This window comes from Rutilus rutilus (assembly GCF_951802725.1).
Source record: "Rutilus rutilus genome assembly, chromosome: 17".
Lineage (NCBI taxonomy): Eukaryota > Metazoa > Chordata > Actinopteri > Cypriniformes > Leuciscidae > Rutilus > Rutilus rutilus.
Genome location: NC_140230.1, coordinates 12,521,980 through 12,542,830, shown reverse-complemented (window position 1 = coordinate 12,542,830; position 20,851 = coordinate 12,521,980). Strand labels below are relative to the sequence as shown.

At 36.9% G+C, this 20,851-nt stretch overlaps 1 protein-coding gene across 1 annotated transcript; it reads right to left on the bottom strand.

Moving 5' to 3' along the window:
• Positions 1–6,666: 6,666 nt before the first annotated feature.
• Positions 6,667–20,703, bottom strand: LOC311275561 (lipid scramblase CLPTM1L-like). The gene is made up of 17 exons (XM_084384680.1): positions 20,170–20,703; positions 19,981–20,075; positions 17,409–17,583; positions 16,018–16,139; positions 15,828–15,915; positions 15,612–15,729; positions 15,414–15,508; positions 15,236–15,320; positions 15,030–15,133; positions 14,883–14,927; positions 14,737–14,787; positions 14,507–14,589; positions 10,817–10,851; positions 10,662–10,717; positions 10,511–10,555; positions 9,814–9,929; positions 6,667–6,922 (listed from the first exon to the last, which is right to left on the bottom strand). Exons 1-17 carry the CDS (start codon positions 20,368–20,370, stop codon positions 6,838–6,840), a joined length of 1,599 nt encoding a protein of 532 aa, XP_084240806.1. The 5' UTR covers positions 20,371–20,703; the 3' UTR covers positions 6,667–6,837.
• Positions 20,704–20,851: the final 148 nt, after the last annotated feature.

Genomic DNA, 20,851 nt, shown 5'->3' with positions numbered 1-20,851 from the left:
AAACAATTTGAGATAAGCCTTCCGCTTTGGATAATAAGACACGACCGTAAATGGAAAGATCACGTTGTAACCAGCAATTTAACACTACTTTTGTCTTCTTTAATCTAGAAGAACATTTTAGGTTTTGCCTTTCATGAAAAAATTTTGTAACAAAAATTCCTAAGTATTTGACAGAGGATTTTACTGGAATGTTCATTATATGTGTATCATTTAAAGTGTGTAAAGGGAGGATTTCACATTTAGATAAATTTAATGTTAAACCATAAAGGATACGTTCTTTAAAAACAAAGTAGAGTCATCTGCCAATTGGGATATCTTAGGTACCTTATCAAAAATTTTAAGACCTTGGATTTCATCATTATTGACAATACCGACTGATAATAATTATAAAAAAACTATACTAACAAAAATAAAAAAGGGGAGATTGGGCAACCTTGACGCACTCCGCGATTGATATTGAATCTTTTAGTGGTGGAGGTATTAAGAATCACAGAGCTAGTGATATCAGTGTAGATTAGAACATCTTAACAATATTTAGAAAATTATTCCCAAAACCAAAAAGTTATATAGTTTTAAACAAAAAATTGTGTTCAACTGTGTCGAACGCCTTAAAAAAATCCAAAAAAAGAATGATCATCAATGACCATCTTCTACACTATCAGCATAGTCCAAAAGGTCAAGCACTAGTCTAATATTATTAGTTATATGACGACCTTTTAGAAAGCCTGTTTGATATTCACTGATTATTTTATTTAACCCTTTCTGTAATCTGTTAGCAAATACAGAAGTAATTATTTTATAATCAACTGTAAGAAGGGAGATCGGCCTCCAATTTTCTAAAAGATGTGGGTCTTTATCAGGTTTGGCAATTAATGAAATAACTCCCTGTTTCATGGTAGCAGACATTTCGCCACTCTTAATACATTCAATTAACATATTATAAAGAGGATTTTCAATGTGTTTCCAAAAATGTAAATAAAATTCTACTGTCAGCCCTGGTATAAATTCTATACCAGGTGCTTTCCTTTTTTTTTCATTTTAAAAAGGGCATCTTTAACCTCAAGACGAGTTATGTTTGAATCACATAAATCATGAAGTTCTTTATCAATAGTAGGAATGTTCTGATGAATTATTTAGAGTTATATAAATTACTATAAAAAGAAAAAAACTGAATCAGATATTTGTTTGGGGTCTGTACAAGAGCTTCCATTAATATTTAGAGCTGATAAAGTATTTCTTTTAAGATTTCTTTTCTCTAGAGCGAAAAAATAGCTGGTATTTTTTTCACCCTCTTCTAGCCATTTTGCCCTTGAACAAATAAAAGCACCTTTAGCTAGATCAAGGTAGATCAGATCTAGTTGAGATTGAATTTTAGCTAATTCAACTTCATCTTCTTTAGTTAGATTTTTCTTGTTCCAATATACCTAAATTATCAAGTAATTCTATTTCCTTTTGTTTGTTTATTTTTTTTTAACTCTGCGTTTAACTGCAATCTTTCTGACATTATATTTAAAAAACTCCCATTTATTTTTAAATCCTTCGTTTAATCCTCCAAAACTATCTTTGGCAATATTTTTAACACAAGCATTAAAGTTATCATCTTTAAGAAGATTATTATTAAATTTCCAGTACCCTCTAAGGCTAGAAATCCTTTCTGAGCCTGTAAGAGTTAAAGAGATAAGTTTATGGTCGGTTAATGGGGCATAACTATGAACAATTTCCTTAACATGATGTAAAGCTGAGTTAGTAATTAGGAACAAATCGATTCTATACTGCAAAGATTTGTTTTTGTTAGACCATGTATTACAAACAGAGCATTTTGTATTGTCGCCGATGATGTCCCAAATCGTCACTTAATTGTCACTTTCTGACATTCGTCAATATCTGACGCACAAAGCACCCTTTAGCGTCCATATGAGACGCATAACCCTACCACATACCTAAACCTACCCATAACCGAAGCGTCTCATATGGACGCTAAAGGGTGCTTTGTGCGTCGGATATTGACGAACTTTCGAAAGCGTCAGTTACATGACGCCTAAACCTACCCATAACCGTATGGAAGGCCAAAAGGGCCAAAACGTGTGAAACTGTCGTGTAAACACGTAATTACGCGTTAACGCGCAATTTACGTGTTAACATGTCATTACGTGTTAACACGTAAATGACGTGTTAACACGTAAATTGCGTGTTAACGCGTAAATTGCATGCTGGCACATTGGAAACCATGGAACTTTACTGGCTGGTATGGCTATCTATAACAAACAAATCCTGTAAATTGCAGGATTAAATCTAAAATAAAATTTGAACAATGTCTTTAAAAATGAACAACACACAACATTTTAAACAATACATATCCTAACACAATAAAAAGCATGCAACTGTGTGAATCAGAAAGTGGGAGGGGGGTTAATACACCACTTACTGATATTTAGTTTTTCCTCAATCAAACTTCTTTAAATGAATAGTTGCTTTAAAATCAATTAACACAACATACAAAAAACACCCTTCTGTTGATGAAACAGTTCAGTATTCACTGCACAATGAAGCACTGCAGTCTATTAATGCATTTATTAAAAGTAGCCTAAATGTATATCATCAGAGCTATTCTCTTTGATTTGATAACATATTCAGCTATAGACACACAAATACACTAATGAAATACATGTTTTTATATTTTTAATAATTAATAGTGCATATTGTTTTTCTAAACGGAACCATCCCTACACCCAAAGAGCACAAAGAGGTAACACCCCGTGCAGCACTTTTTGCATTCCTTGTATTAATGAAAATGCATGTTGTGAGAAAGCCCTACTGTTGGTTAGTACTGCCGGACTCAGTACTGCCGGACTACACAGTACTGCCGGACTACACTCAGTACTGCCGGACTGAGTGTTTGGTATTATACAGCGATCAGCCAGGTGTGGACATGCAAAATCGGCAGCTAAGTTACAAATCAGACCGACTGGTCTGTTATCCAACCACGTATATGTTTTTTTCTCAGTGCGTAATGAATAGGGGTGAGTTTTCGTATATATTTCGCCTTTGTTATTGATATTGTTCTGAATGTCGAGATTTGCTCGTAAAATTAACGCATTTTAAACTGCGTCACAAAGTGAAACCAAACCGTTGTCATATCAGACTTTGAGCTCGAAAATGATTGTAATTAGATTAGATTATATTCTCTACCTAGTTTCAGATCAACCGGTGTGTTCAATGCAGAATGATTTTGTTTCGTTATTTGGACATATAGCCTACAGTAAAAAAGAACAATTGAAATTGTTTTTGTTCAGTATGTTACAGTCACTCAGAAGAGTTGCGCAACTGCAGAATCAGGTCAGTGAGAGAGAGATTGTTTCTGCTTCAGTATCAAGTCTTCATGTCAGGTCCAGCCGGAGGACTTTGTCCACATCACAGACAATATAGGCCTAATCTCTGCAGGTAAAGGGAAAATCCAGATCCAGCCTTGACAACATTATCCACACCTTGAGAGAGAGAGCCCGCCCCGGTCGCGCGCGCGCACTCTCACCCTCACCGCACTGTCGGCCACCACAGAAGACCAGTTTATTATTATTTTACTATAGTAAAACTATGGGTTAGCCTATATTCGTAAGGGTCTGTCTGTCATCTATCTTTACTTATTTATTGTGTTATTCAGTTTATAATGACGTTTATAATAACTGCATCCAATTTCTAATTTTTGTCATTTTGTCATCATCATTTTATTTGCTTAGTTGTGCCATCCTCATATTTTTCTTTTAAGGACTTTATTTTATTTTATTTTTTTAATTGATATCGATTATTTAATTATCTTGTAAATACCAAATGTCATCTCTGAAAAAAAAAAAAAAAAGAGAAATGGGTTAAGATACGACATTTACTTAGCCAAATGTAACATAGCTATAACTCTCTGTTAATAGACATGGGGGGATAATTCGAAGTCGAAGATAATTCATAACTCTGAAACAACATTCCAACTGCAACGGTATTTTGATTTATTGCATATAATGGCAGGCTTTCGCGCTAATCGCGAAGCAACAAACTCATGACAAACTTAAATAAAGTAAAAAATAACTATTTTCAACATATACAACCCACCGTGATAAGTTTAACAGTGTTTATTAAAACCGAAAGTAGCTTTGTGCTGTTTGTTTTCACGTCTGCGCATCACGGGCGCGCACCCAACTGAAGATGCCAGGTGACGTAGGCTCATCGTATCCATTAGGTAAGCGCTCGTTCACAATCTCATGAATAAATACAATACAACGAAGATGTGCATCACCACATTAATAGTCATGAGAATGATTACAAACCGTTACGACAGGCAGTGTCAATGTGACACAACACCTTTATTTTATTTGAATTATTCATGATAGAGTGACGCAAGCACTACGCTGAGCATACCTCATCAGCCATCATAAGCCAACGACAGTGACGGAAGGGTAATTTGCAGGAAACTCGAGTGTAATCTCCAAATCTATCCAACATATTGGCGAGAATATAGCATAATCTCTTGTTCTGTGTAGTATTCTTACAATATATTTTAATAATTGTTGGTCTTATATTCACTGATTTCACATTTGAATATGCATTGTAAAATGCCATTTTACGGCAGGAGTTCTGTCTCATTTAAATTATTAATAATTCAAGCCACTCTTGTTTTAGATTATTATTATGACATACGAATGTGTGTGTGTGTGTGTGTGTGTGTGTGTGTGTGTGGTGTGTAATGTAGTATAATGTGTAAAGTGTAGTGTGCGTGTTCTAATATAAATAACTTTGTGATATATGTTTGTGTGTGTGTAATGTAATATAATGTGTAAAGTGTAGTGTGTGTGTTGTAATATAAATAACTTTGTAATATATATATATATTCACTTCGAAAAACACTGCAAAACAATGCACTATCTCAGATTCATAAGGCTTAATGGTGTTATCAGAAGGGGCTCTTTAACAAATAATGCATAGAGGTTAAATTATAAAAAGATGCTTTAGAAATATGCTACAGTATAAGTGTACATGAAAATACTGTTTGGAGAAATGTGTTATTATCCTTACACAATTTCTATTGTGATTGTGAAAACGGTCATGACTTTCAGGGCTTAATTAGTTATAGTTAACTGTCTAAATATGCCCATTTAAAATGTAGTTGTATAGCCTATATTCTGAAAAGACATTGTTCAACATGTATTTTCACATTAAAAACTGCTTTTTCCAAGCTTAATCTAATTAGGTTCTGTGTGTTTGAGCAAGAGCACCAAACCAGTAGGTGGTGCTAATGTCCAATATTTTACGTGTTAACACGCAATTTACGTGTTAACACGTCATTTACGCGTTAACACGTAATGACGTGTTAACACGTAAATCGCGCGTTAACGCGTAATTACGTGTTTAAACGACAGTTTCACACGTTTTGGCCCCTATGGCCTTCCATATAACCGAAGCGTCACATATGGACGCTAAAGGGCTTTGTGCGTCGGATATTGAAGCATGGTTGAAAGTGACGCTTTGGGGTGAGATGTGATGTCATATCCTTCTTGGCTTTACGACTGAGTGTACGAAAATTCAGACTAATCTACACTGACTTCAGTGAAAAATCCAGTAGCACTTTTATTCAATCATAATTATGAGGCTAGGTAAAAAGTTCAGACGTTCACACTCTGGCTCGAGTCTGTATATTATGTACAGATGTTCCCTCCCTTCCGAGTTCAGACTAAACAGGTCCGATTGCTTCCACTAATTGTTGAAACTACCAAAACACTGATAAAATCATCTCCTTTTTTTTGTTTGTGTGGAGGATTTGTACAAAGGCAACAAGATGAAAACCCCAGAAGAAAATAATTAGGTTGTCAAACTTTAATAAAACATTCTTTAAAAGTCAACTGAAACCTAGATATAGTCAAACAGATGTATAGTTGACTTTTTTTCATGTAAAATTATACGAAGAGTTCAGATGCAAAAGCCTCTAAGTGCCTTCTGAAATTTTCTTCAAGAATGATCATTTTTATCAAGCTCGTATATTTAAGTTCAATAATCTCACTTAAACGGCAATGCAAATGACCTATTAATTGTCATTTAAGTGAAGTTACTCAACAAGCTTTATAAAAATGATCATTCTAGAAGAAATTTTCAGATGGCACTTAGAGGCTTTTGCATCTGAACTCTTCATACTTTCATAATAAACAAGACCAAATAATGCACATGACAGACTGATACTCTTTAAATATTTGCAATAAATACTGTACTGAAGCTTGCTATTTCAGAAAATGAAAAAGTCATTACATTTTCAACATATTAATTTCCTGTTGAAGTGCACAGCATGTCATAGGCTAAAGGAACTTCTGTGTATACAATTATAGTTCAAATGCAAAACAAACCAAAAAATGCAAAGCGGCGAACTCGATGCGTTTCAAAATCTGTAGAATGTGCATTTCTGTTCAAAACAACTAGTGAGTCTTATTTTGGACGTTTAAAAACAGTTGTGTAGATTTAGTAATCACAGGTTTTGCCATTGCAGTCATTCTTTCAAAGGACGTAAAAGCCCAGGTGGGTGTTGCTGTAGTTTCTTTTAGAGCTTACATCACTTTTTAATTGTTGGATGGATCGGCCTGAGTGAATAGTACACACTGATTTAGTCTAAAGCAGGTGTGCTCTGCTATTCTCATCAGTTCTGGCTTGTTCAAGTAGGTGTAGATTTCGCAGCAGAGAGCAGGAGGCAAGATCGTTACAAAAATACACAGAACTTTTGACGACTGTAATGCCCTTCTTCAGTGCTCTAGCATTTCTCCTGTATTGCATGCATGGAGAGCGCAAGCTGTCAGAGAACGTCGAGGACGCTTAGTCTTCATGTAGCTTTCCTTTAGGTTTCTTCCTGTGTGACGCCCCGAAATCACGTGACCTGGACTTGCTCACTGGATAAATCCTGAGGACAGTGAAATGAACATTTGTTAGCCATGGCTAATAACTGTATCCTCGATAAAGACTGGAAAACTACTTTGTAACTGTATCAAGTTAAAATCTACTGATAATGTAAACTATATTCAAGCTTGCATACATACATAGGCCTACTACCATTCAAAAGTTTGGGGGCCGCATTCATTTGATCAAAAATACAGTAAAAATGTCAATGTTGTGAAATATTATTACTATTATAAAATATATCTGTTTACTAATTTATTATATTTATATTTAAAAATTACATTTTCAGCAGCCATTACTCCAGCCTTCAGTGTCACATGATCCATCAGAAATCCATCTAATATGCTGATTTGGTGTTCAAGAAAGGTCTCTGTTAGTGTTGTAACCTTCGTCCCCTGATGGAGGGAATGAGACATGGTGTCGAAGACTGACACTAGGGGTCGTACTTGGATTCCTCTGATATTTCAGAAAAGGTCAATGAGAATTGGCAAGTGGAATTTACATGCGCCACTTCCCCGGACATAAGGTTAGAAAAGGAGCTGGCGTGCATCCACTCATTCAGGTTTGTGCTGAGGAGCCGAGACTGTGTCCTGGCCATCCAGCGAGTAGTCCAATGCTGTGGCAAGAGGGACACCACGTCTCGTTCCCTCCATCAGCGGAGGTTAAAACAGTAACCGAGATGTTCCCTATCTGTCAATCACTTCAATGTAGTGTCTGAGCCTAACACTAGGGATCCCCATGGAAAGAGTCACAACAGCTGAACTGAGTTACGAGGCTCTGGCGATGCAGATGTTGGCAAGCCGCACTCGCAACATTGTAACCTACCTAACACTCCACGTAAGCCGTGTAGTCCTTCGTACCACTCTGGGACCGAAGGACAGTACTTACAATTGGAATAGGTTGCTCCAGCTGAACTTCCAAGAACTTTTCAGTTCTTCTATTTATTTATTTTTTTAGGAAAGTAATCACAGCTGTTTTCAGAGCGGAGTGCTGAGGAAGCGCTCTTCCTCCCAGATGAGAGATAGAACACTACAGACACCACATTCTGCCATAGGGAGGTTAATCACATTGACTTACCTCCCGGGAATTACCCACCCGTTGAAAGAGGTCCCTGTGGTAAGTCCTACTAAGGCTTCAAAGCCTTCTTGATGTTCTTGGCGGTCGCCTGATGAGTGGGCTGTGTTGCATTCCTGGGGGCAACTCGACGCTGCAGCCTGGCTGTGGGCTCCGGCGAGACTTTGGTCGCTCTGAGAGTGAAGTCAGTCGCTAAGCGTAGTTTCTGCATCAATCCCGGCTCAGAACTCCCCACGTGCAGCTCTTTTAGAGGTTTAGCCTGATGGACCTGCAAGATGGCTATGGCATGCAGGGTGGCGAAGGCCAGTCCAGCATTCCCGCAAGCCTTCGCTGTCAGAGATCTGGTACGATTACGCCAGGTGAAGGCATTTTGCAGGTATAAATGCATCGCAATTGCACGCTCCACCTGTGGAACCTCTGTATACCCCTTGGCTGCCCCACCGTTGAGGGTAGTGAGGGTGGAAGAGCTCGTAAAGCGGAACCAGGCACTAAAATGTGCCTTCCGTGACTTTGTGTGCTCCTCATGTACTTCCGGAAAGAAAGATACTGGGGCGGGGCACAGCTGTGAGTCGCGCTCCGAGCCTAGATACCAATCCAACCGATAGCGCATAGGACAGGACAGAGGATTCCACTCTAGCCCGATGCTCTCGACGGCCTGAGCAAGCATGGCCACCAACTCAGAGTCACACTCAGACTGGGCCACCGCACCGGAGGGTGGGAGCCCAGCCTAGTCTTTCATGTCCGATGCTGCTATTGACAGCTCATCCTCATCTGGACCCTGAATGAGAAATCAGGCACGCCATGTGACGCCATGTGACGCAACAACAAACTCATCCGGGAACTCCATCGGGAGCAACATGCAAAATGAGGAATGGGAGGCCCGTGGGGATTGACCCGACAGAAATGCTCCCGTTGTTGTCCTCATATATCCCTCAGTGTTAGCCGTCGTTGCCTTGTGCATTGCAGAAGGACCAGCGCAGACAGTGGCTGAGGTGACTCTCTCTTTAGCCAGAAAAGTGAGTCGAGATCCCAAGTATGACCCCCTAGTGTCCGTCTTCGACACCAACATTTCTTTCATTATCTTGAAAACTGCTTAATATTTTTGTGCAAACAGTGATCATTTTTTCAGTATTCTTTTATGAATATGTAGTTACAGCATTTGTTAAGATAAAATGTATTTGTATCATAAATGCCTTTTGATGTGTCCTTGCACAACAATTTCTTAAGTATTGCTAATTTCTTAAAAACAGTTACTGATGCCAAACTTTTGAATGGTAGTGAACTGTATTTAAGTATTCATCTGCAACCTATATACCTGAAACCTAAAAACCTAAATACAAGTTACAGTACAGGTACATTGGAATTCTTGTGCGTTTCTCAGAGTCAGCTTTTATTTTAAAAAATATATTTTAAGGGAGAGCAAGGAGCAGCTTAACATGAGCTCTAACACACATGTTAGCACATGAAAGGACAGTAAAGACACTACCAAAACAAAAACTAGGTAAAACTTGACTCGGAGAACTACGCTATATCGCACACAGGGGAGCGTCATTCACATATTACATATCTGTTTCAGAGTTCTCCTAGTTCTGTTTAGGAGAATGTGTTTTATTAATGCTACTGAAACCTACTGGAAAAAAGAACTTGTTAGTGGAAAAGTGGATACTGTCAGGAAAAGAACTGAACTAATGTTATGCTAATGAAAATGTAGCTACATTACTAAGATTTTTACTTAGACTTAATGTACAGAAACTCTGCAAGGGGCTTTTTGTGGATTGACTTCATCCTATTCCACACGCACTAACTGTATGTTTTCCCCACCTGCGCTGATAGAGGTAGATGAGGAAGACCACATCATCTCTGAAGCAGGCCAACTGATGGGGTCCAGGGGTTGTTATTATTCCACTGAACACATCACTGATGAATGTGTTCAAGCCCTGAGAAGAAAAAGCAATTCATCATACAGTAGTGTATCTATTTTGGAAAAGGTCTCTTTATATTTAAGTCTTAAGACTCCCTATTAAGCAGAAACAACTTAAAAGAAATGTAATATTGGTTTTCCCCATTGAGAACAGTTAATGTTCTGATATAAAATATATATATATATTAAAAGGTAATTTTATCCCAAAAATCATAATTTAGTTTATGGCCATTATAATATTATTCAATATTAAAAATAAGCTTCAGCCATAACTTTAAGATCCTTCTGAAGGATATGCAGAGCGGTAGGTGCTACACACAGCCAGGAATATATATGATGAGCTTTCACGCATTTTATATTCAGTTCTGGTGGGTCGTGTCGGAGTGCATAGTCAAAGAATAAACAACAACAACAAAAAACATACTTCTAGAAAGTCTTTTAGAAAAAACAAGCATGAAACACGATACTTACGTTGTCAGTAAGTCATGAAATTACCAAACTGTGTTACCCAGAATACAACTTTATTTCCATTTTGCAGTATGTTTTCAATAAGATCACAGAAAATCGATTTCTCATTAAATTAACACTGTAACTTACCTTATACATCAAGACGGACATCTGCAGGTGAGCCACAGATTTTAACTGTGGAGAAAAGCAAAAGACACACTTAAGGAACATTCAGAGGAAACATTATAGGAAAAAGACAACTGAAGTTGAACTGTATTTCAGAACTGGCCTATAAACAAACCTTGTAATTGATGAACAGCTGAGGAACCATTGATAGAAACCCGAACGCATAAACACCTTAATGTTTAAAAAAAAGAAGAGGAGTTTTATTTAGAAATTCTTTGTGCAGTAAGTAATTAAGTGTTAATTAACACTTTTTATTATTAAAGCTCTTACCACTAATAAGGCCATTGGTTATCCAAGAGTACCAACTATTGAGAGTACACAACATAACGAAACATGAATACATATTAATATATATAAAGGCTCTAAAAAGTTTGTGAACCTTTTTTGTGAATTTTCTTTATAAATATGACCTATATAGAAAGATGAATTCGAAATAGAGCTTTCTTATTTAAATGAGTTGAGGCAGTCTTGTTAGGAGGAATTGACCAAAATAATTTTTAAGCTGATGAATAGAACTGATTACACAGTTACATGGAAACATTTGGTTGCTCAAGGCCGTCACACCAGATAACCACAAAGATGTTTATTTTTGCTTAATAATTAAGTTAAAATAAGCAGTGTTATTTGTTTTATTGGATTTCTCTTTATCTAGTTAGACTTCAATCTATGGACTTCCAGGAAGATTTCAATGTTGGTCAAATTTATAAAAGATTCTTACGGGTTCACACATTTTCCATTACCACTACAGTAAGTATATATATATGGAGAAAAGCATGAACATTTCCATATATATATATATATATATATACAGTGGGTATGGAAAGTATTCAGGCCCCCTTAAATTTTTCACTCTTTGTTATATTGCAGCCATTTGCTAAAATCATTTAAGTTCATTTTTTTTCCTCATTATTGTACACACAGCACCCCATATTGACAGAAAAACACAGAATTGTTGACATTTTTGCACATTTATTAAAAAAGAAAAACTGAAATATCACATGGTCCTAAGTATTCAGACCCTTTGCTCAGTATTTAGTAGAAGCACCCTTTTGATCTAAATAATACAGCCATGAGTCTTTTTGGGAAAGATGCAACAAGTTTTTCACACCTGGATTTGGGTATCCTCTGCCATTCCTCCTTGCAGATCCTCTCCAGTTCTGTCAGGTTGGATGGTAAACGTTGGTGGACAGCCATTTTCAGGTCTCTCCAGAGATGCTCAATTGGGTGTAAGTCAGGGCTCTGGCTGGGCCATTCAAGAACAGTCACGGAGTTGTTGTGAAGCCACTCCTTCGTTATTTTAGCTGTGTGCTTAGGGTCATTGTCTTGTTGGAAGGTGAACTTTCGGCTCAGTCTGAGGTCCAGAGCACTCTGGAGAAGGTTTTCGTCCAGGATATCCCTGTACTTGGCCGCATTCATCTTTCCCTCGATTGCAACCAGTCATCCTGTCCCTGCAGCTGAAAAACACCCCCACAGCATGATGCTGCCACCACCATGCTTCACTGTTGAGACTGTATTGGACAGGTGATGAGCAGTGCCTGGTTTTCTCCACACATACCGCTTAGAATTAAGGCCAAAAAGTTCTATCTTGGTCTCATCAGACCAGAGAATCTTATTTATCACCATCTTGGAGTCCTTCAGGTGTGCTTTCATGTGTCTTGCACTGAGGAGAGGCTTCCGTCGGGCCTGTCTGCCATAAAGCCCCGACTGGTGGATGGCTGCAGTGATGGTTGACTTACTACAACTTTCTCCCATCTCCCGACTGCATCTCTGGAGCTCAGCCACAGTGATCTTTGGGTTCTTCTTTACCTCTCTCACCAAGGCTCTTCTCCCCCGATAGCTCAGTTTGGCCGGACGGCCAGCTCTAGGAAGGGTTCTGGTCGTCCCAAACGTCTTCCATTTAAGGATTATGGAGGCCACTGTGCTATTAGGAACCTTAAGTGCAGCAGAATTTTTTTTTGTAACCTTGGCCAGATCTGTGCCTTGCCACAATTCTGTCTCTGAGCTCTTCAGGCAGTTCCTTTGACCTCATGATTCTCATTTGCTCTGACATGCACTGTGAGCTGTAAGGTCTTATATAGACAGGTGTGTGGCTTTCCTAATCAAGTCCAATCAGTATAATCAAACACAGCTGGACTCAAATGAAGGTGTAGAACCATCTCAAGGATGATCAGAAGAAATAGACAGCACCTGAGTTAAATATATGAGTGTCACAGCAAAGGGTCTGAATACTTAGGACCATGTGATAAATGTGCAAAAATGTCAACAATTCTGTGTTTTTCTGTCAATATGGGGTGCTGTGTGTACAATAATGAGGGAAAAAAATGAACTTAAATGAATTTAGCAAATGGCTGCAATATAACAAAGAGTGAAAAATTTAAGGGGGTCTGAATACTTTTCGTACCCACTGTATATATATATATATATATATATATATATATATATATATATATATTAGTGATCGACCGATATTGATTTTTTATAACCGATACCGATTATTTGCATGTTTATGTGCCCGATAACCGATATACAGAACCGATATTTATTTACTGTTATACTTCTGTTTTTGACAATTATTACAACACAAATGAACTGAACAAACCATTTTATTTATAACAATCACTCCCTCCTTGCATACAAAAAAAACCTTTATATTTATACACAAATAAATAGAGGGGTCTGAGTCCAAAAAATAAAGTGCACTGTTACTAAGTGTCTTTGTTTAAAAATAAAAGCTTTGATGAGGTAAAAAATAAAGCACAAAAATTATTCTAACATATTGGGGGGAAAACATCTAAATTACCTGAATTTTTTTTTGCATAGCTATTTTAGTAGTGTAACTTAATACTCCCAGTTAAGCAGAACTAGGTTGTAGTGTAGAAAACATCAGCAGCAACAATGTTAACAACAGGCAAAATAAAAGTTAAAAGTCTAATGTTTTCATATGGAGAAAATAATTGACAGGGGAGTCATATCACCTTTGCAGAAATGCAATTCATTTTAAACAGTTTTAGAAGGTTTATGTGCCGTTTAATAGGTTTAAAGAGTGAGGAATAATTCACTGGGTAATATTAATTCACTGAATAATATTAGCTGGAATATAACATTGTCAGGAAAGTAACAAACAAAACAGCATATTTGCATTTTCCAACTAGTATGTTATTAATTATTAATAATGTTTTTGTCGGTCTAGATCATGAAATGCTTTCTGACAAAGTGCTGTTTATCTATGCATTTACATAGAACTATAACTTCCTCAATCGCGATCGCGCAAATATTAGCGAAATAATGGTTATGTAGTAAATTATAATATAATTTAGGGTATTTAAACGAGATAATGTTGTCAAAAGTTTCATTCAGTGGCCGTGCTTGAGCATTCCTGATCATCAACCCAGTGAGTGCTCAGCAATATGAACGAACTTTTTTTTTTATGAACGAACGAAGTTAGATAGAGAATTAAATTCAGCGCTTTTATTTTCAACATGCACTCATTCATGTCTGTTTTATTTAATTCATGTAAAGTTACGTCTTTATTGGGGCAGGACATGACGGATTACGCTACGCGACTCCATGAGTTCGTCTCAATTTTTTAGAACCAAGCTGCATAAATAAACTATATCAGGCATTTATGTCTCAAATCACATTTCTGCATGTCTGTTATGTTAAATAAAGTTGAAGAATTAAAGCAAAGCAAGCAGAACATATACATGTGCACAGAGTTGTTGTTGACTGATCTCCTCAGAGGCGGGCTGCAATGGCGGAATTCTCAAAACGGCCACAAGATGTTTGCACCGTTTATAGGCGAATCCGATATTACAAAACCGATACCCGATTATGGGAAAATGCTTAAATATCGGGAAAAATATCGGTAAACCGATACATCGGTCGATCACTTATATATATATATATATATATATATATATATATATAATATGAATATTATTTTTAAAGTAAAAATGTTACCTTTTATTTTGGAGATACAAGTAGGAGTATATGGCCCCACTGATACACAATGGATACATCAGATATGACAAGAACTTCATGGCCTGTACAAGTAAAGAGAAACTACTCAAAAAAAAAACTGTGTCGAAGAAAGATGACAAATTCTATATGAACTCGGGAAACATGAATTAATAATGAACTAAATGGTTCAATGAACAAATTGAAATGGTTCAAAAAGAATTTGTTCACACCTTAGAATCATAGTCTTCCGTTGCGCGCTCAAAATCATCCATTCTTTCATCCTTCAAGAAAACAAATTACAGTGAGTGAGTACGATGTGTAGTATATTCCTTAAAAAGACCATACTGTGCTTACTAACAAACTAATAAACACTTACATGAAATGTGGGTGAAAGTGCCAAGACCTTGTTCACTTTCCATAACTACAAATTCAAGAACAAATGACAGTGGAGAAAAGTCAGGTTTGGTTTAACAGAAATAAATGCCAGCAGTCCAAAATGAGCACATTTCACCTATTTTTATACCTCAATTAGAGCCGAGATCCCAGTGGGAAGCAGAATCAGCCAGCTGGATTTCTCTTCTATTAGGTGGAGGAATATTACGATGGTACTGAAACATCTCCACACAACTGCAGAGACAAACACGATTTTATAGCCATTTTTCCCAATTGCGACACATTATTTGTGGCTCGTCTTGTCGCACCAACAAACTGCAGCTCTTTAATCAGTACCTGATCTTCTAGAAATACCAGCTAAACTCTTCTTTTCTCGCCAGAACCGTATGTCATTCTTGAAGGCAAAGACCTCAAATGAGAGCTGCAAAACAGAATATTACATTATTGGTAAGATAGTGATAATGTATAATAATAAACGTACATAAAAATAAGTATCTTTATAAAGCATTTTTACATGGAATGCAGGCACTAGAATGGACAAAGCCAAGATGTGCAGCCCACTATCAACAAACATGGCTTTAATCTCATCAAGATTCTGCTCCGAAAATCCTGCCAGAAGGACAGTAGAAAAACAGGCTTATGATTAATACAGAATTAAACAATAAATCTGAGAAAACTTGTGCATATATGTCATGCATTGTATGCCACTCACCAAAATGTTTGAGTGAGTATATGACAGCTTGTATGTGGATCCATATTCTGAATTTGCGTAAGGTAATGGTGTCATGTGATATTGTCAGTGGGACTGCTTTTGTGGTGCTGTTTATCTCCTGTGTAATTTAACATGTAAACGTGCATTCATAAATCGAGCGCATTTAAATTTTTACATTTTAAATAGAATCTCAGAATTATTATTATTTTTAAATACAATTAAGTCCTTTAATCTGCTTCTTAGTTCATCAACCAGTAAAAGTGGCAGATACAATTTCTTTTTTTCCTTTTTTCCATCTTCGACTCTGAGGGAATAAAAAATGAAAGTAAAACAAACAGCGTTGGAATTCCAGGTAATATATTAAGACACAGATACACACACATCAAGGTTTCAGATAATAACTCACATTTTCATATAGCGGCGAAGGTCGCTGGGCACCGCAGCACTGTTGAAGGTGAAATCCTCGTTCATTACGTTCAAGGGAAGTCGTGATTTCCAGTAAGAAACAATCTGCTGCTCTTCTGGTGCCTTTACACAGGAAAGTATCCACATTCAAGTTATCTCTTCACATCTGTCATGATGCATTTTTGATTTTAGTCAACTAAACTTAATTTACTGTGTTTATATAATCAGTTGAGATTTTGTACAGCACATGAACTGATTTGAAGTAGGTATATTCATTTAGCACGTATGTTTTCATGGACCGATGAAGTAAGATAATACTTCACTTTGCTGTACTGTACTGTACTGTATGTAAAGTTGAGAACCCCAACGATTTTCTGCTTTTAGATGATGCTCTTATGCAGGTGTGCTTTCCCAAAAGCATCATTAGCCAACTATGGTCACAAGTTCAGTCGTTAGCAGCATAGTTAAACGATTTGGCATTTCCTGAAACCATAGTTCCAATGAACATTCACAAACAGCGTGGTTGGAACTACAGCTCAGAGCTCAGGTTAAAAGTAGTTTATTGCTAAAATTACATGTGGGCTTAATAAATCCTTATCCAAAGCAAAATAAGCAAGCTGACATTCAGTGCAATCTATATCTTTCATTTCGAATATGTACAAATTTCATTCGTTTTTCAAGGGATTTAAAGGAAAAGTTTACTTCAAAATGAAAATGCTGTCCTAGTTTACTCAAACCTGTATGAATTTCTTTATTCTGCTGAACACAAAAGAAGATATTTTGAAGAATGTCAGTAACCAAACAGTTAATGGACCCCATTGACTTCCATAGTATTTATTTTCCTACTATGGTAGTCAATGGGGTCCGTCAACTGTCTGGTTACCGACATTCTTCAAAATATCTTCCTTTGTGTTCAGCAAAAGAAAGAAATTCATACAGTTCTGAAACAACTTAAGGGTGAGTAAATGATTGAAACTATTCCTTTAAAGCGCCGTTTTTGAAGAGTGTGCATGTGCGTACGGGCTCTAGTATGAAAGGAGGGTATCGTCAGTACATTAGGCAGAACACAACAGAAGTAATTATGAAATTACATAAATATGTACTTAACTCTTACCTAAGTGGGTCAAAACGCAGTCGTAAGTTAAACTGAATGAATTTAATATAAATTTAAACTATGATGCATATATAATGCTAACATGCAGTTAACTGTCCGAAAACATTACATTCAGTTCGCACTCAAGTATGTTTTTTTAAAGCATATTACTTCCACAAAAAAGTAGTCCTTTTTAAAGTATGCTAAAATGTACTTCTTTTTCACAAGGGTAATTAGGGTACCAAATAAACTGCCACAATATTTGAAGAAGTGTGGGCAGTAATACTTTGCTACATTACCTCAGGGTTAGTGCTGGTGCCAGACTGAAGAAGGATCACTTGAGAGGTGAGACGGGTCACAAGCCGCACATGTCTGCTGTCTTTCCAAGGCGAAACTCCGCTTTTGTGCACAAACACCACGGCATGGATGCTCACATTGTTATGGGTCATCTCAGGAACCGTGACACTCACCTTCCTTTAATCACAAAACATTGTATGCTGTCTGAGGAACCAAACAATGCAGTTTCAGTATTCACATACTGTACAATAAAAATGGTCAAAGCCATATTAAGTAAGTTTCTCAAACTGAATCAATTTCTTACCAGATCACCAGTTCTGAGCCACAGTGTACTTTCTGCAACTAAATGGGAAATAAGATTTTCATCTAGCCCTAACAAAAATGTACTGTGGTGATCCTATGGTACTGGATCACATGGTAAATACCATGATACTTTAATATATACTGGTCCCTTAAACCACATTTAAAAAAAAATCTGAATGCCATTAAATTATTATTGAAATCAAACCAAGTGGCATTTGCAAGGAAAATGGCCATTTTATTTATATAACACTTTATTTATATATACATGTACATACATGTACATAATTCAGAGTGCCACATAAGGAATAATGTATGTCCAGCCGGTTGTTATTGCAGAATAAACCCCGACAGGGTGATCAGAATGCATTAACGGGAATATGAGGGACATCAAACAATAAGAGGCTTAAAACAAACATCTGCAAACAAATGAATGTTAGACCTTTTATCAGAACTAACTAACAGAACTAGCAATTTTGCAATTACTTTTACCTAATTGGTCCCAATCAGAATGTGTCCAATTACTTATTTATTGTTTTATTATTTAAAACCTGTATGTTCTCATCAACAACTTTAAGTTTATTGAAAAATATGAAAAAGAAGAGAGCTTAATTGTATTGAAAGTGCACTTGTAGTGTACTTAAAATCTTATAAATAAGCAGATTCAACACCATTTCCATAAAGGTTGGGACAGTTTGTAAAATGCAATAAAATCAAGAATCTGTGATTTGTTATTTAACTGATTTTCAGGTTTTTCGCTGACCAGTTTGTTTGTAATTTTGATTTTGATGGCTGCAACACACTCCAGAAAAGTTGAGACAGAGGCATGTTTACAACTGTATACTTTTTAATCATTTGGGAATTGAGGATACTAATTGTCAGTTTTGCAAGTGGGATTTTTGCCTAATCTTGTCTGATACAATGCATTTCTTGATGTTGGGTTTCCAATATATTTTTAATACAGTAGCTTGATTTCTCATGCAGTGCCATCTGAGGGCTCGAAGGTCACGCACATTCAACAGAGGTTTCCTGCCTTGGCCTACACAGACTGAGATTTCTCTAGATTGTCACAGATTTGGTCTATGTATTTTGGGACTCTTAGTTTGAAGTTCTTTCTGTTCTGTTTTGCCCAGTTTCCCTTTTCCTGTTTCTTTAGTTGTCATAGTTATTCATTGTTTAATTGATTAGTATCACCTGTCCCTCATTGCCACAGTGTATTTAAACCCTCAGTTGTCTCCTGTTCTTTGCCTTGAAGTTTCATGCTGGTGTTTATCGTCTTGTCATGTAATGACCAACACACTTCAAGTTTCCCCTGAGGAATTTTTGTTTAGGTTCTGGGGGTGGCTTTATTTACCGGGCTCAAATGTCTGTGGAGCTTCGGATCTCCTTGATCACTGGATCAGGCCGAGGATATAGGAGACTGATAGACAGTGTGATGGATTCTCCTCTGAGGTACGAGAGGCTGGCATGCCAAGTCTGGTGATCTCAGCGCATCCGAGTCACGTGGTCCCAGAGATATTGCCAGCACTGTCGTCTCTTTATTTTGCCTCTGTCCAAACTTTTTGGGAGTGTGTTGCAGCCATCAAAATCAAAATTTGTTAATATTTACAAAATACTAATTTGACCATTGGAATTGTCAGTTAAATAAAGGTTCAAGAGAATTAACAAATCACAGATTCTTGATTTTACTGCATTTTACAAAATGTCCCAACTTTCCTGGAATGGGGGTTGTAATATAATATTAATGAATAAAAGGTCAAATTAAAAGTTTTACTTTAAAGTCAAATCATTGTTTTTAATTATATTTTGTCATATTTTAAGTACACTTATTTTAATGTTGACTAAAACACTAGAGCAGATGTAAAGTACTTGATTATAATTTTAACTGTAATGTGCTAAGTTAATTTAAAGTTAATATATTTTAAATGTACTAAATTGCAACTTCATCATTACAAATGTGCTATTTAAATCATTCAATTTTATCATAAATCCTTGTCAGTACATTCAGCATAGTGTACAACGGGGTTAAAGGAACACCTTAAGAAAAAAATAGCTTTTCATACTCTATGACTGATGCAGAAAAAAAGAAGTTTGCATTGATTATTGATGGAGCAACACATTTTGATATTTAATTGCAATTAACATGTTCGAAAAAATTACATTCACTTCACACTTAAGTAGCTTATATAGTTTTAATGTAGGGCCTATTTCCGTAATAAGTTATTAATATTATGCTATTTCACATGGGTAACAAACCACAAAATGTCAGCTTGCCTTTCGAACTTGGCGTTTATATCAAATCTGTCCACTTTGAAAAGCAGGTTGTGTCCAGCTTCATCATTGGGGTCCAGAGCGGAATAGACACTAAGCTGTTGAGAGATAACACGCATTAATAACTGTAAGATTATGAAGCAACGGGTGACTTATAGATGTGACACAGACAGTTAAACTAGATACACTCACCTGAAGTCGAGGCTTGACTGTGAGATAAGATGTAACGCAGCTGTCCCCTTTGGCGCTGTCACAGGGTTTGGTGTGTATGAAGCCGTATATGGCCCAGCACGTATGCAGGACATACACCACCAACACCCCACAAATCACTTTAGTGTAAGACATCTTGAACTGAGAGCCATTTTTGGGCTTAGAATAGCACGACGGGAACATCTTCACGCCTCGTCAAGTCGTTATTGTAAGGGGACGAATGCAGAAAAAAAGCTTTTAGCGATTTCCCTTAGCTGGCAAAGCACAGCAACACTTGCCTGGTTCATTCATTCATTGCGCGCTCGCGGAGGGGAAATGATGTCTTTATCCCAGACGCTGTAAAGCATCAGTGCAGCAGCAGCGAGTTGATGTTTCAGTGAATTACAGAAGGCCTAAAACCATCAAAATACAAAGGCTGGAGCGGAGATATTACTTTATATGTAATTTCCCGAATGCCGAATATGCAAGCGCATGATCTCATGTATGACCAGCATCTTAGTAGCCTATACTGTATTTGTGGGCACTGGGCAGGGTTGAGTGGGATGAATGCGGAGAGCGCCATCCTGTGGCCGCAATGAGAATCTGCGCTTGTGACTTTTCATGTTAAAAAACATCCAGTAATGCCAAAATATCACTCGCTTCTCAAACATTACGGCTGACACGA